This window comes from Patella vulgata, chromosome 9 (genome assembly GCF_932274485.2).
Source record: "Patella vulgata chromosome 9, xgPatVulg1.2, whole genome shotgun sequence".
NCBI classification, from domain to species: Eukaryota; Metazoa; Mollusca; class Gastropoda; family Patellidae; genus Patella; species Patella vulgata.
In genome coordinates this window covers 40,293,921-40,310,264 of record NC_065887.2, presented here as the reverse complement: position 1 = coordinate 40,310,264, position 16,344 = coordinate 40,293,921, and the positions used below count along the sequence as shown (strand labels likewise).

Sequence of the window (16,344 nt, the reverse complement as noted above, 5' to 3'; positions counted from 1 at the left end):
TGCACACCTTGATCATAAAGCTATATATTACCATATGTTAGTCTCAAAATGAATGAAGTATTTTGACGAGATGTTATGCGTTACATGTATTTCCATAGTTCCATAGTTTAATGATGTCATTACATGTTTTTCAGATCAGCCAGACTTTGGTGCATATCCAGAACCAACATTCTGTAACCCAATACCATGGCAACCAATAAAAATTCCAGCACCAAAATCTGCATCCAAGGCTAATGTTAATAAGAGTAAAGTGAAGAAACCCAAAGGGAAGTATGTGTGGAACCCTGAGAAATATTTTTAAAAGTAAACAAAACAAAATATCCAGCATATATATGAAGATTTCTTTTCTGCGTCGTGATATATAAATGTCATGCCATTTTGGGGGTAAAAACCTTTTTTGTTTGCAATTAAGATTAACTTTCCTACATGCTAGGATTTTGTATTGACTATATATGGTTGTTACGAATTGGAAAAGAACTCTGTATATATTTTCCGTCCATTTTAAATATATGTAGATAAATTTCTGACATTGTAGATATAATTTTAATAAATGTTTAAAGATTTTATATGTGTGAACTTTCTGTAGTGAAGAGTTCAAAGGATTTTAGACTATATCAATAAGATGGAAAGACAAATATTTTAGCTACCATTTATTATCTGGTTAGAAAAATGTTTTATTAGCCACATACCAAGTTAGGATCATCTTGCTGTGGTTGTTTCATCACCCATAAATGTTAATACCTATATTTGCCATCCCAGAACAATGAATTGCTGAAAAACTGCCCTTCTCAACAAAGCCGACTTCCATTTTAAGATTTTTTTTTTTTTTTTTAAATTCCTATAATTATTGTTAGGTTATTCTTTAAGATGCATTATGTAAGATTTAGATAAATGAAAGACGATAATGAAAAATGAATATATTGAAATTTTCAGTTAATTTATTTATTTTTGGCGAAGTTATGACTGTTTTAAGATGTAGAATAGATTGTTTATTATCATAGCAACGGTACTGGACAATTTAAATCTTGCAGGCTTTCTAATCCATTTAATTCCCAGCCATCCAATACTCTAGAGAGTTGATTAAAGGCTTGTCATGTGAATAAATATCTAAATAATAGTTTATATAACATTTCAAGCCAATATAAACACCGACAATAGGCAGATTTAGCTTTTACATAATGCATCTTTAAGGAAAATGCTAATTTGGATCCTGTGAAGATTAATCACAGATTCCTTGCTCTTACTTCCTGTTTTATGAACGATTTTATTGATATAGAGAAGTGTCTCATCAATGGTCATTTGTTTTGTAATAATTCAAATATACTGGTCATCTAATGTTAACTGTGAAACATTCCAACGTATATAGTATTCATCTACTGTCCACAGAAAAAAATGTTAACCATTTCAAAAACGGATTTTGTGGACATTGTCATATTTTAATGTTTTAAGATAGATATCAAAAATTGTACATAATTTTCTCGTAATTTATTTTTGTTATATATACATGTAGTGTAATAGTCTTGATCATTCCAGCCTCTATTGTCTGCTTTAACTGTAATCAATGTGAGTCTGGATAAAATAGCATCCATTGTGTTTAACTGGTTCTCTGGCTGTTCCTGTCTACAGTTCACACAATGACTTATTTCAGACAACCAGTTTATAATTGTGCATACTTCCAAAAAAAGGTGAAGGCCATTATTCCTCTCAACCAATCGTAAGACCTGAGACCATACAGATTATCCACACTATTTTGTCCAGACCAAAATTTGTCTAGTGAAAGTAGCAACATGTTAAGCCTGGGCGATCAAGACTATATCAGTGTTTTTAGATACCAAGAGTCATGTTCCTTCAAAATCAAATACTTAAAACTGTGGTTTTCAAAATGATAAATCATACTAAGTTCATCACAGATGCTTTTTAGACCAGAAATTTTGTTAATAATAATCTTTTAGCTGGTGTGTTTGAAACATCTGACAATGTTTGTAAAGGTCTGTCTGTTAACCAAATAGGTCTTTTCCTTTTTTCCAAGCTAAACAGAGGGTTGTGGTGTAAAGAACGGGACAGTGGTCATCACTTGTCTTAATTAGGTCACATTTACATTTGTCAGTCCATACACCATAATATTATGAATTGACAGGATTGCAATTGAAATGTGATGTGAGCCGAATCGTGACACAATCAAAAGTTTTATTCAGCTATGGTGATTTATCAACCTAATATATTCTGTTGGCACATGTCTTGTCACCAGTAATTCTTGTGTTCAATTGATTTAAATTTTTTTGAAGATTGAGAGATTTCAATTCCTTTGATCAAGTATCCTCTACAAGTTTCCATCTTGAAATAAGCACATGAATCCCTACAAGACTTGCATGACTATTTATTCATCAAAACCTTGAACAACTACAAATTAGATTGGTTTTATGTTATAATTAACTCTTTGATTCTTTCATCTTGTTTGTGATAAGATTTCTTGCGTGAATTTTTATTTTTAGGCACAGCTAATTTAAATGTGCTATAAGGTCCTCATGATCAATCAAATATTATTTATTTGTTGTTACTTTTATTTGAGAAAATATTTACATTATTTTTCAGTTCAACAAAAATTTCATTTCAAGTTTCAGATCTGTAGATTAATTAAATCATATTTATATTATTATAATAAAAAAATGAAATTTAAAAAAGCTTTCTTTATCAATTTTGAAGCTATGGGGTAAAATCCACAGAATTATAATAAAAATTATTATTATAATAAAAAAATGAAATTTAAAAAAGCTTTCTTTATCAATTTTGAAGCTATGGGGTAAAATCCACAGAAAAGTGAACATTTAATCATCCATAAATACTACACTGAAAGATGGTTACGAATGTCGACAATAACATCCGAGCACATGGCCTACTCTGAGATATTATTAATGTAATTATAATCTGCAAGTTTCATTGAAATCGGTTGATAATTGTGGTTTGTAGCCGTGCCACATGAAATGTGTGGTAACCTGATATCTCCGAAACCGCTAACCGCCTACTCTGAGATATAATTAATGTTATTATATTCTGTATGTTTCATAGATATAAGTTCATAATTGTGGTCTGTTGCCGTGCCACATGAAATGTGTGGTAACCTGATATCTCGGAAACCGCTAACCAGAAGTGGTCGAAATTTTGCCTACTCTGAGATATCATTAATGTAATTATAATCTGCAAGTTTCATTGAAATCGGTTGGTAATTGCGGTCTGTAGTCGTGACACATGAAATGTGTGGTAACCTGATATCTACGAAACTGTTAACCGGAAATGGTCGAAATTTTGGCTACTATGGGATATTATTAATGTTATCATATTCTGTAAGTTTCGTGGATATCGGTTCGTAATTGCGGTCTGTAGCCGTGCCACATGAAATGTGTGGTATCCATAGAGGTGTGTTGGTGACCCCCATATCTCGAAAACCGCCAACCGGAAGTGGCCGAAAGTTTGGCTACTCAGACTCAGAGATGTTATGAATGTTATCATAATCTGTAAGTTTCATTAAAATCGGGTAACAATTGCGGTCTGTAGTCGTAAGGCTATTTTGAAATTCTTGCTTACCATATGTGGCAAATAACCACAGCTGTAATAGTTGATAGTAGAGAATTGCAAGTGCGATGGCTATTTATAGTATTATCATACTGCGTACTAAGCGTGAGAGATCACTTCGAGAAAAGCCACTTAAGCATGTACATTCGCCGTGTCGAGACCAACTTTCTGTACGGGAAATTTTGGGTGCACGGGTATCATGGCATGTACGTCTCCGTGTCACGTGATGCAGTTGATAAAGCGTGAACTGAATAGGTTCCTCGTTGGTTGTGTCGAAGATCTATAGCAAAAATGGCAGTTGAAACAGTTTTAAGTCTTGACAACCCAGTGTTTACATCATTCCTGTTTTATTCAACATTAGTGATACTAAAGATGATGTCTATGAGTCTTTATACCGCATTCCACAGACTGACTAAAAAGGTACGTAATTCACAGCGTCCCATATCTTCATTCTTCACCTATCTACACCATACATCAGTATCACACTGTATACAGTTCATTGACGGGCTTAAACAAGCTAAGTCTCTAACTCAATATTATCCAAAATCTTCAACATTGAAAACACGATTTATTTGTCAAATTAAATCAACATTCATGTTGTGATCTTACCAGAAAAAGATGGGCTTTTGATATCCAATATTTAAGACAAAATAAACATTTTACCATTGGTACACGAATCGTGTACCATAATGCGCTTCAGCCCCATATGTATCAAGAGACTCGAGGGACGAGGCTAGACACATTGCGCCAAATAAAACAGCGTATGTAGACTGGAATAACCAGATGCTAGAAATTTACACTCGCTTGAGACTGCTGGCTTATTTCGCCAAACATAACTGATTTGAAGTTGGAGTATAAACGGAAACCATTGAATGTAAATCAGTTTATATACATTCATATTACAGTATTATATGCGTTGCGACCCACTTTTGTCAATTTATAGGTCCCAAATGTTAGCGATTTAGCTCCTTTAAAGGACAATATTGGTGCCAGTCATTATCACATATGTGATAGAACTGGTTAAACACGTTCCAAATATTATTTTATCACAGAGATCATTGCTACGATTGATGAGTGGGCCTAATCATTGTCTCAACAATCGGAAGTGACGAACGCAAAAGGAAAACATGAGTTATCCCTCTATATAACTGACTAAAGTGACGAGTGATAAGATATACATGGGCGAATTTCTGCTCACTAATAATTCCTTAGAAGACCAAAAGTTGTTATATGAGACTGTAAGAGTCGGATCGAAACTTCGTGGATTATGATCCCTGATTGTACAAAAAATCACGTTTTTAGCTTGTGGACACTCTGATTTTGATGAAGCTTGAAATTCATGTTTATAACCTAAAGATCTTGATTCCTTTCGATATTCGCGCATATCGGATCGTAACTTCCTGAATTATGGCCCTTGATTGTATGAAAAATCGCGTTTTGGGCTTGTGGTCCCTCTAGAGGTCACAATTGAACAGTAAAACATTTCTCTGTGGGGAGAACAACAGATTAGTTTATAGAATTGTTTCGCTCGGTAATAAACGGTCTATTCAATACAACTACCATACTGACATACAAATAGCATTTGTGTAAATAGCATTTGTGTGAGTGTAACTGACAATGGTCAGCATTTACTATTGACAGTCATATGCTTCCATACATTTCATGTCCGTGAGCTGTGTCAAAGCGGCCAAACTAATATTTACTGCGGATCAGTTTAGGGCCATGGACGTCTGTGTGTCACGTGATGCAGATGATAAAGCGTGAATAGACAATAGTTGCATCGAAAGTTGTGTCGAAGATCTATAGCAAAAATGGCAGTTGAAACAGTTTTAAGTCTTGACAACCCAGTGTTTACATCATTCCTGTTTTATTCAACATTAGTGATACTAAAGATGATGTCTATGAGTCTTTTTACCGTATTCCACAGAATGACTAAAAACGTACGTAATTCACGGCGTCCCATATCTTCACCTATACACCATACATCACACTGTATTGACCGGTTCAACCGGAGGGAGGACAATGTATTGACCAGTGACCGGCAAAGGCAGGACAGTGAAAGACTGAATGAAAATTAAAACCGAGAGTAATTAACATTGGGTTATGGTGGGCGATTCCCACCCGACCCCAAATTAGGCTAGGGTTACTTTTGTTTTGCGTAGATACAATTTTTTTTCTCGGGGATGGGGGTCATCTTCTATTCTGGAAATGGGGGCTGATTTTTACATGTTGTAACATGTAAAATTATTCTAGAGAAAAATGATTTATGAGCAGCAAGTTTAAAGATTATGGAAGCCTATTGCGGCCATGTTAATGGTGTTGCAATCTCAACCTATTGTCAGTTCAATTACGTTACCAATGCCTCGTTCTCTACTTATCTGAACCCCGTACATCTTCCAGTCTTGTCAGGGGACATCGTAGTCGATCTTTAGCAGGCGCGGATTTAAGCAGGTGGGGGGGGGGGGCGATAGCCCCCTTATGAGACCAAGTAAGCACCCCTCCTAAGGTTCACAAAATAATAGCAAAATCAATAACAATCATAATGACATGAACTTTATGTCAACTTGAAGTTGCTGGATTGGCTTCTGATACTTGAGCTTTTGAGAGAGTGTGTCTATTCTTCCCGTTCAATCAAATCTGTCCCAAGTACAGCAGCATGACAGACCTTCGTTTCATCTGGGGTCTTCCCTAAAACTTTGGACAGTGATTTAAGGTATTAAAAACGGTGGAAGTATTGTTCGTCTCCAAACAGTATTTTTTTACATTGTATTGGTTTTGATAGCCTCGTTTTTCTGCAATATTCTGCTATGCACTGGTTAACTGGGCATAATAAAATTGTGAATCATGACGTAACGTTATGTAAACATAGTTGGTCCAATTTGGAGTTCTGTAATGATATTATTACGCAGTTAGCTATTGGTTGTTAATCGGACTATTGACCAGTCATAATTTGGAACAGATTTTTGCTTCTTTTGCAGTGTTAAGTGGGATTAGGTATAATCACACGAAACACTGCGAGGAATATGAAATTCCGTGGTACCCCCATTCCCATGATGCCCTAAGCACGTGCTTATTTTTATAGGTGTACGGGCTCGATGAATTTTAAGGGGGGGGGGGCAGAACGGGTTACAGACGACGTATAGGACCCCCCCCCCCCTTTCCACCTCGAAAAAAGAAGAAAGTTTGACGGTCGCAAACGCGTTTTCCTGGCGCGAGTCGTGATAGTGGCAACCTAGCGTTAAGACGGATGTATTGACATCTATTTCTGTATAACTATTGTAACACCTCACTGGTTTGCACGAATAGTATGAATAGTCAGACCTTTTATGCTCCTTAACGCCGCCACATGTGTAAAATAAAATAGATATTTGAGTAACGTCCTTGTTGAATAAGTTATGCCAATAATAATATATAATATAAAGAAGACGGTGTGTGAAATTGTATACGTATGTATAAATTCATTATTATACATTTAATTTATGACGTGACAATTAAATTTTTTAATAACCAGAAGCCTTTTATGAAGCCTCTTACCAAGATAAATCTAGAATTATCAGAAAATTTATACATAAAATGGTCCCGTGATGCATAAGCGGACGAGCTCGATGAACGTTTGAAAATTTAACTGCCGCAAACGCGTTTTCCTGCTATTCAAGCCTGTGAATACAGCATCTTCAATATGGTCCAATATTGCCTACCTTAGGTGACTTAACCGAATCCCAAACAACCAATCAATCGTCTCGGGAGTATGGGGGACTCGCGCTCCCCGAGAAAATGCGTTTTCTGCTATTCTAGGCCGTGAATTAAGAAACTTCAAAATTTCCAATCGGCTTGCAACCGAAATCCCACTCTAAGCCGACCCGAATTCCAACCATCCAATCAGACTGTTGCAGCTGCATTCACAAATAATAATCGATGCCCGGAAAATGTCGCACAAAGTAGAGTGGCTCCAGACAAAATGCTTTAATCCATAGTAAATTCCGTACAACTTCGTGGTATTCAATTAAAAGAAAAGTAAAATTAGTGTTTTATTAGATTTCGGGCACTTTATTATGCCAACTAGATGAATTCAGTACAACTTCGTGGTATTCAATTAAAAGAAAAGTAAAATAAGTGTTTTATTAGATTTCGGGCACTTTATTTTGCCAACTACAGATGTAGATGAAATAATATTTTTTGTTTTCACGTTATCCGTCTGCCCCCACCCGCCCCGACTCGTACGCCTATGATTATTTTGCTTAATGGTTCCGGGGAGATCAGAGATTTGGGGGTGGGGGGGGGGGGGCGGGCGATGTCCGTGGACACACTAGGCGAATTTCGAAACCGATTGATTCAGTAGAGTTTGGCTAGTGTGTCCACAGCTTTATGCAGTGTGCTTAAGGGTAAATCTTGCCCCGACAGAGGCGCTACGGTGTACTCTTTATTTCGAATTCCACCTGCCAAGGTTTCTTTTACCTCCGAACGACTTGAAAATTGTTCCTGATCAGCCCCTTCCCCCACCCCAGTGATATAGTGATACCACTCCGGAAAATCCCGAGGAACTTTCTCGGCCATTACCGGGATTAAACCGGACCCTTCAGCTAGATTACTGACCCAACGCCTTACTCCCGAAATGGAATGAACTAGAGTCCCAATAAAAATGGCTATTGATGTACTAGTCAACACAAGGGCCTTCAATAGAGAATTTTTTTTATTTCAGGTATTTGCGAATGAAGAAGATTGTCGGTCTGCCGCTAAACCGGGTAAAAAACTTCAACCCGTGCTCAATCATGCAGATGTGGAAAGAGTGAGACGGTAAGTTAATTATTATGATTCCACGCATGCGCTTTTCATTATATACATGCCCTGTAAAACGTGTATTGAAATACAAAGTTCAAGCCATAAGTACATGTATATTCTCTGTAATATACTGGTGTTTGTCTTCTCTCGAAAACTTACCCAACTTCTCGCACACTGATCAGCAGTGAATATTCTCTAGGCCGCTACAATTCGTTATTCTCTGTGAAACAGATACTGATTGAACTTCTCGGTCTAGATTTTACACCGTCTAAATGGCCACGTGCATAGACAAACGCCTGTTACAACGCGAGTGTGACACCTTTGGATCCCGCCAGCAGTTCAGGGAATTGGGCAGGTGGGGTGGGGTGGTAAGCTTCATAACACATGTTGGCATGCACGTTAAAAAAAAAACCATGACAGTTGGAATTCGAAATAAGAATCCGGGCAAAATCCGTCCCCCCCCCCTTCCCCAGCACATAGTAAAGTAATATGAATGTCGTATTTGTATTTTCAGTTATCATGATTTAGAAAATGAAATAAGAGCCGTAGTGCGGCAGTTCTAGCAAAATAACTCTCATAGCACACTGTTTGACGTATGTCCGTCATCATTATCCCGGTTGGTGCAGAAAAGTAGGACGTTAAACCCCATTCTATATCCATGCTCAAGTAAATTAATATAAATGACCTATTTGTATTTTCAGATGCCACTTGAATGATTTAGAGAATATCACTGCCTTTGTTTTGATTGGTTTGTTGTACACTTTAACTGGACCAGATGTACAGATGGCCTTACTACATTTTAGAATATTTGCCGGTTGTAGAATCGCCCATACCTTCTTCTATCTCTTCGCCATACCCCAGCCAACACGCGCTTTGGCCTTTATGGGCGGTTTTATAGTCACCATTTCCATGGCTGTGAATATTTTCAAAGTAGCCACATTTTAAATAGGTGTCTACAAGACACAATTATATGGAATAAACATTCTTCAGGAGTGTTTCGACGAGGGTTCTCCCATTCTGGCGACGTTTGGAGAAGGGTTCGCTCAAGCTTGATAAAACCCAATCTGATTAAAATACAGATCTATATTTCGTTTCGTTTTTTTTTTATACTTTCTATGACCTACACTACCAAGTGTAGTAAAGACAAGTTAATTTTGAACTATAAAAACGAAACGAAATAGGATCTGTGTTTTAACCAGATTGTCTAAAACCGAGAGAAACCTCGTGGGAACGTCACCAGAAATAAACTGGTATTCCATGTAATTGTGGCATGTGTTGATTCTAAGGCCAACTCAATTGTCAAGGTCGCTGAGATGTGATTTTTAGTGAGATTGTAGGTTAGGGTTGGGGTAAGCATTAAGGCTAGGCTTAGGATTAGGATTAGCGGTAGTCCTGTTTACATCTCGTGACCTTTGGCCAAACTTGAAGTTGGCCTTATCAAATAGAGGTAACCTTAATTGACAAGTCTTCATTCAATGGAATAAGTCGGTCTTAGCTAAAATTCCCGTTTAATTTATCTTTATATTAGGAATACGTCATTATATCCAATAAATACTGCCTCAGATATAGCTATTAATAAACCTTTTAAAAAATCGTTAAAGGCTCAATACCACTCTTGTTGTAACTGAATAATATGTCCCAATCTTTATTCTGGTAAACAAATTGTACAATTTTACAATATTTTACAATAAAAAAATTGGAACAATTAAACTTAATGATTTGAAAAGCCTAACGTAAACCTTTTCAGATGTGACTTGGATTTAAAAATATTTTCGAACCCTCTGGACAAGTAAAATAGGATTTAATGGATAATTTACACAACAGGTAGGACACTAACACATCTAATACTTAGAATAAGGCTATTATTTATTTACTGGAGCTGTCAAGCCAGCAAGAGTGTTATTGTCCCTTTAAGTAACAGTTATTTTGTATGTTTTATTTTTTGTATTAAAAAAACTACAGAAAGAATAAAAATAGGCTATTAATAAACCTTAAAAAAATCGTTATGTAACAGTTATTTTGTATCTTTTATATTTTTGTATTAAAAAAAACTACAGAAAGAATAAAAATGGTTTTTTTTATTGTACACGAACGCGTTGAACCAAATGTATAAACCTAAGCATTCTATATGGGGTGCCGTGGTGGCTCACTGTGTAGGTTTCTGGATCACTAACCGGTTTCCCCTTGTCAGTGGTTGAGGACGGAGGGCCTGGCAAGAACAGCGTCTAGTCATTCGGATGGTACGATAAACCGAGGTTCCGTGTACACAAAGGCGTACACCAAAAGCACCCTGAAAATCGATGACCCAAATGGCCACATTTGAAAATTTGTTGCGTTCATATGACAAAGAGTTAGGGTGACCTTTATCCGGGTTCTCCGTTTTCCTCCCACGAATTATTGAAATAGAATTTTACCATATTGTGTTAATCCCGAAAAGAGCAAGGTTGTTTTCAGTGAACGTTAAAGGAGCTAAATCGCTAATATTTGGCACCTAGAAATTGACACAAATGGGTCGCAACGCATATAATAAAGTAATGTGAATGTATATAAACTGATTTTACATTCAATCGTTTCTGTTTTTACTGTAATTTCTAATCAGTTATGTTCAGTGAAATACGCGAAGAGGTGCAAACTGAATGGTAGTCTTTGACGTCTGATTATTCTAGTCTACTCCGGTAGTTTTCCCTTGTGGGATATGTTTAATCTCGTTCATCCAGTCAATTCATTACCAATGGAAATGAAATGAAATGGGGTTTAACTTCCTACTGTTCTGCTCCTAACCTGGGCTAATAATGAAGACGGACATACGCCATACAGTGTGCTATGAGGGAAATTTTGCCCGGGCAGCGGCACTACGGCCTACTCTTATATCGAATTCCAACTGCCAAGGGATCTTTTACGTGCACGCCAATGTGTACACGAGACCTCGGTTTTTTGTCCCATCCGAACGACTAGATAGCTGTCCTTGTCAAGCCCTCCATCCTACATCACTGACAAGGGGAAACCACGCCGGAAAATCTGAATGAACTTTCTCGGTCAATGCAGGGTTCGAACACCCGACCTCCACATTACAAATGGTGCTGGAAAGAATTTTTACACGCGATTAGTTTGCCAAGTTTAAACTTTCAATTGTGTCTTAAATATTGGATACCAGAACCCCATTAAACCCAATGTTGATTTAAATTGTCCAATATGTCTTGGATGATACTGAGTTAAAGACTTGGTTGCCATTACAATAAGGAAGTGTTAATTTAACACTGTGTATTATTTAAGTGTAAAGAGTATTTGTTATCGGTATAATAGTATAATGGTAGAGCCAGGCTGTGGTATATTTCACGAGTTAAATCAAAGCCTTATCTATGCAAGCTCAGATTAATTACAATTAATAGATATACGGGTACTTTATTACATGACCTTCAGGCTGTATTACTAAAATCGCAATATGGTCCTCAAAAAGTCATGTTCACCCCGGTTAGACCGGTACGTACTGTAGCATAGTTCGGGCGTGGTCTTCCTAACCCGTTACCTCCAATGGTTTGCAACCTTGGGTCAGTTTTAATCAATAGGGGAGGGGTTCACTAGTCCGCGGGTGAATTAGTCCGTGGGTTCACTAGTCCGCGGGTGCACAAGTCCGTGGGTTCACTAGTCTGCGGGTGCACTAGTCCGCCGCTATAAAAAATACTATAAATATGGGTATACCCCCCCCCCCCCTCCCCCCAAGAAAACCAGCAGGTATGGTGGCTGATTGGTATCATGTCGTGATGTCGTTGTTCCGCCCTTCATAAGGCGACACTCGACATCACGATATTTTAACCCGACGCCACGACATTAAAAAAGCAGTGTCTAGTTGTGTAGATGGGACAAAACACAAGCCCCTGTGTACACATTGGCGTGCACATAAAAGAACCCTTCACAGTTGGAATTCGATGGAGAAATGCCACTGTCCCTAGAAAATTTCCTTCATAGCACCCAGCATAGCGTATGTCTATCTTCAACAGTCCGATTGTCGCAGAAAAGTGGGAAAATTAGATGAAGTGAAATGGGGTTTAACGTCCTACTGTTCTACTCCGAGTGGGCTAATGAAGACGGACATACGCCATACAGTGTACCATAAGGGAAACTTTGCCCAGATAGCGGCGCTACTGGCCTACTCTTATATTGAATTCAACCAATTCGTGGGAAAATGGTTACATACCAGTGTCAATGTGGGGTGTGTTACGTACATATCATTGTCAGGGTAGGTGCATTACATTGCATTGCCGGGGTTGGTGTATTGCATGTCATTTCATTGTCCGTGTGGGTGTGTTACATTTCATTGTTAGTGTGGGTGCGTTAGTATTATTGTCAGAGTTCGTTACGGGTGTGCATTTACATGTGATCACCAATCGTAAATATGTCAATAATAGATATCGACAGACAAGTGATCCCGCGGACTAGAGATCATTCCCTGGGTGAATAAGGGGTTAGGCATTTTACACAAACCCCATAGTTTAGGGTTTATGGAACCCGACGAGAGATATTGTCCGACAAAACCGAGCACCCAGTTCCACCATCAAAATCTTTTCAGATTAATTTAACAATTAATACAGGCGTTTTTGTCGCATCTTAATTAGACACATGTGTTTGTTTTGAAAAGTCATTTGAACGTATACAATTTTTGCTAATTTCCTGAACTAACTATAGCGTTTACCACCCACTGGACACAAACTAGGTTATTTCGGGACTAACATATAATTCAATTTTATTTTAGTAATGGGTTTTCAGCAGTGGGAGGATCTGGAGAAAACCCACAAGATTGGATTAGTACAAACTGGAAATCGAATCTACGCCACTTGACTCGATGGCAGCGCACGTATTAGACCATTAGAACCCTCCTCTCATTAACATTATCAGGGACGTGTATTCAACTGGGGATTGTTACGATAATAAACAAAGTCTCGATTATCCATCGACCACAATACGTATTAAAATCTAGTTATACCACAGCCATCCGATAGCATCGGGAGTTGATTATGGTCTTGGTAAGTTAATTAACGTCTAATTAATAATTTATATAGCATTTCTGACCTAAAGAAAGACCTGCAATAGTCAATTTTAACTCTTGAATTATGCTTGTTTAGCTTATAAAAGTTTGTTTTATTAAAACTACTTTTGTCTTGACCTCTACACACTTAGCATTATATTCTGAAAGTCGACATAGAAATGTCAGTGTGGGACGTTAAACCCCATTTCATTTTATTTTTCATTCTGGCATATTGGAGCTTCAAATAACAATATCTTGTTCTAGAAAAACAAAAAATCTATGACGCATTATAATAAAATATAAACATTTAATTACACATTATTTATCCACAACTAAAAAATAAATACACCTTACTATTTGTAGTTATTCTCCTGTTAAAGAACACATCCATACATTATTTACAACAATAATTAATTCATCCACATACGCAATCTAATTAGCTACTTGGATATGTTGGATATGATGTAGGTGAAAGATATCAGCCACTGTATTCGGTTAAAGCCGTTGATCGTCATTTGGAGGTTTTGATTCGGTTAAAGCCGTTGATCGCATTGGAGGTTTTGATTCGATTAAAGCGTTGATCGTCATTTGGAGGTTTTGATTCGGTTAAAGTCGTTGATCGTCATTTGGGGTTTTTGATTCGGTTAGAGCCGTTGATTATCATTGGGGTTTTTGATTCGGTTAAAGCCGTTGATCGTCATCGGGGTTTTTGAATAAACAGCATTCGTTTAAAGCCGTTAGCGTCACTGTTTTGTTCTTTGTTTGTTTGGTTTTTTTGAATCAACAGCATTCGGTCAAATTGTTAGGTCATTATATTTATTTTGTTGTTAAAGATGCTAGACACATTGCGAGTTCCATATATCAAAAAATCAAAGACCTTGTATGTTTCGTAGACTTTTGGAACGGTACCACATCAAACAGTCTTTGATTTCCACTTTATACACATTTTCCACATTTTTCATTTTCGATAAACTGCTGTGAATAGCTGATAGACATCGGGTTGTCTTACAATTTGATATGTCAGAATTCTCTGTTGCAAAAAAGTGCAAATTCATTTTGTATTCTCAGGAGACTAGAGTTATTTTAATGAGAGTGCGAACGCTTCTTTAAATTTGAGTAAATTTTGTATTAAATTAACATCGTTCGTCCAGAACGCATCCAACAATATTCGAAGAATTGTTATTCCATCCCAGTCTATGATTAAATAACGGAACTAGTATCACTGTCCGTTACCAATTGAGCTCCGTCTCTCCGCCTTGAACTCATGTAACAGAAAAACTTGATGCTTTTTCTATAGTAAATGACAAGGAAACTCGCTACACCAGTAATGAAAGAAGCAGTCACAACAGATGCTATTAAAATCACATTTCGATGACGCTCTGTACAATCCTGTTTGTAATCTATAATACTTATCGGTTCAGATGTGTCCAATTTTATGCATCCATTTACGTAACCTATTTCAAAAAATTTTTCCGCTTCTTTTTTCATCCAGTCTCGAAGCCAAGAAATGGCACACGAGCAAATGAGGGGATTGTTGTCTGTTCCGACAGCAGTCAGACGATCTCTCAGTTCTGGAGGGAAAGCCGATTCGTTCACTTTCGTCAGCCGATTAGAATTCAGGTTTAATATAGTTAAATTTGGAAGATCCGAAAAAACACCCTTTTCCAACTTTGCGATCTTGTTTTCACTAACGTCCAATTGTGTTAATTTTTTATGAATAATTTTTGGTAACGAATCCAAACGACAGTTCCTGAGAGACAGGTCTTGCAGATTTGGTGGGAAAAACTTGCTTATTTCTGAAGATTCAAAGAACGACAGGCTGTTAAATTCATTTCCCGCCAAGTCCAAGCGAATCAAATTATCCAACGAAGTAAAAGTTTTCTGGCTTAATATATCTGTATTAAGTTCATTGCCAGCCAGGGAAAGTTCTTCAAGAGATTGGCTCGTGAACGCCGTGGGTGAGATCTTTATTGGAACCCTCAGCATGTAGTTCATCCGTAGAATCCGTAAAGAGGACATTTCTTTTATCAAATTTTCGGGAACGAAAACCGATGGATTCTGACCAAGAGATAGTTCGTGGACGTTGCAAAGGCACCTTAGATCTTTCGCGTAGAAATTGGTGATGAAATTATCTTCCAAAAGGAACGTTGTCAGATTAGGAAAAATGGCATTTCTGGTCGGACAAATCAAAGGAATTTCGGTAAAACTGTTTGAGCGTAGATCCAGTTTCTTCAAAACTGGGAAGATGATTTCTTCGGAAGGGCCCATGAAAACGAACAAACGATTTTGGTTTAACGACAGTTCTTGTAAAGCTGTCAGATTTATCAACATCCGGACGTCAAATACTCCTAATTTATTCTGACTCAAGTCGATTGTTTGCAGTGCATTTTGGGTCGTAAAAGGCTCGAAAATATTAGATGGAATTGACTCATCCTGCAGGCCCATCTCTTTTAATAACAGGTGCTGTATATTTATGTGTTTCAAGCTCACCAGGGCTTTTTGTAATCCGTCTGAATAATGTAGAAAATTCTTGCTTAGGTCCAATTTTTTTAAATATGTGAGCCGTGAGAAAGCCATGGGGCTGATTGATGTGATATCATTGTCGGATAAATCTAACACTTGAATCTTGATTCCAGCACCAGCGGATATATTCTGGAACGTATCTCTATAAACATCCCCTAAAGTATTGGTCCGAAACAGGAGTTTTGTCGTCGGTATAGGGACACTGGGAATATAAGTTAAATCCACGCCCTGGCTGTCACAAACCACAGTGGTAGAAGACTCACATTCACAACCGTCGGGACATCCTGGGTATTGCTTCTGCTTGATTATCCGGGTACTCACGGTCAGAACTAAACAAACGGTCAGACACAAACGTAACACAAATGGGGCAGCCATAACTGTTGTGGTTTTCATTTCATTTCAGTGCTGTTTGACTGACCTTATCACCGTGCGGGATGGGTTATACTACC

General features: G+C 37.5%; 3 protein-coding genes across 5 annotated transcripts in view; 2 read left to right on the top strand and 1 right to left on the bottom strand.

Moving 5' to 3' along the window:
* Nucleotides 1–2,690, top strand: part of LOC126831959 (coiled-coil domain-containing protein 34) — a 29,124-nt gene extending 26,434 nt beyond the window's left edge. The window contains exon 5 of one of the 2 annotated variants that reach the window (XM_050562624.2): nt 135–2,690. In XM_050562624.2, the coding sequence (XP_050418581.2) occupies nt 135–301 (167 nt within the window). In that variant the 3' untranslated portion in view covers nt 302–2,690. The remainder of the gene's footprint in view (nt 1–134) is intronic. The other variant, XM_050562623.2, reaches the window with a different exon arrangement.
* Nucleotides 2,691–3,807: 1,117 nt separating this feature from the next.
* Nucleotides 3,808–10,418, top strand: LOC126831962 (microsomal glutathione S-transferase 1). Of its 2 annotated transcripts, none has more exons than XM_050562628.2 (3): nt 3,808–3,990; nt 8,270–8,364; nt 9,051–10,418. In XM_050562628.2, exons 1-3 carry the CDS (start codon nt 3,862–3,864, stop codon nt 9,292–9,294), a joined length of 468 nt encoding a protein of 155 aa, XP_050418585.1. In that variant the 5' UTR covers nt 3,808–3,861; the 3' UTR covers nt 9,295–10,418. The 2 variants fall into 2 exon arrangements, 1 of the variants encoding a protein (XP_050418585.1); XR_008789195.1 differs by lacking the exon at nt 3,808–3,990 and adding an exon at nt 5,280–5,510 and having other exon boundaries at nt 9,051–9,097.
* Nucleotides 10,419–13,665: 3,247 nt separating this feature from the next.
* Nucleotides 13,666–16,344, bottom strand: LOC126831952 (protein slit). Its single transcript, XM_050562617.2, has one exon. The coding sequence runs from the start codon at nt 16,286–16,288 to the stop codon at nt 14,573–14,575; it is 1,716 nt and encodes a 571-aa protein (XP_050418574.2). The 5' UTR covers nt 16,289–16,344; the 3' UTR covers nt 13,666–14,572.

Coding starts and splice junctions, on each gene's coding strand:
- LOC126831952 (XM_050562617.2), bottom strand. CDS start 16,288: ATGAAAACCACAACAGTTATGGCTGCCCCATTTGTGTTACGTTTGTGT.
- LOC126831962 (XM_050562628.2), top strand. CDS start 3,862: ATGGCAGTTGAAACAGTTTTAAGTCTTGACAACCCAGTGTTTACATCA. Junction 3,991..8,269: donor TCCACAGACTGACTAAAAAG/GTACGTAATTCA, acceptor TTTTTATTTCAG/GTATTTGCGAATGAAGAAGA. Junction 8,365..9,050: donor GATGTGGAAAGAGTGAGACG/GTAAGTTAATTA, acceptor TTGTATTTTCAG/ATGCCACTTGAATGATTTAG.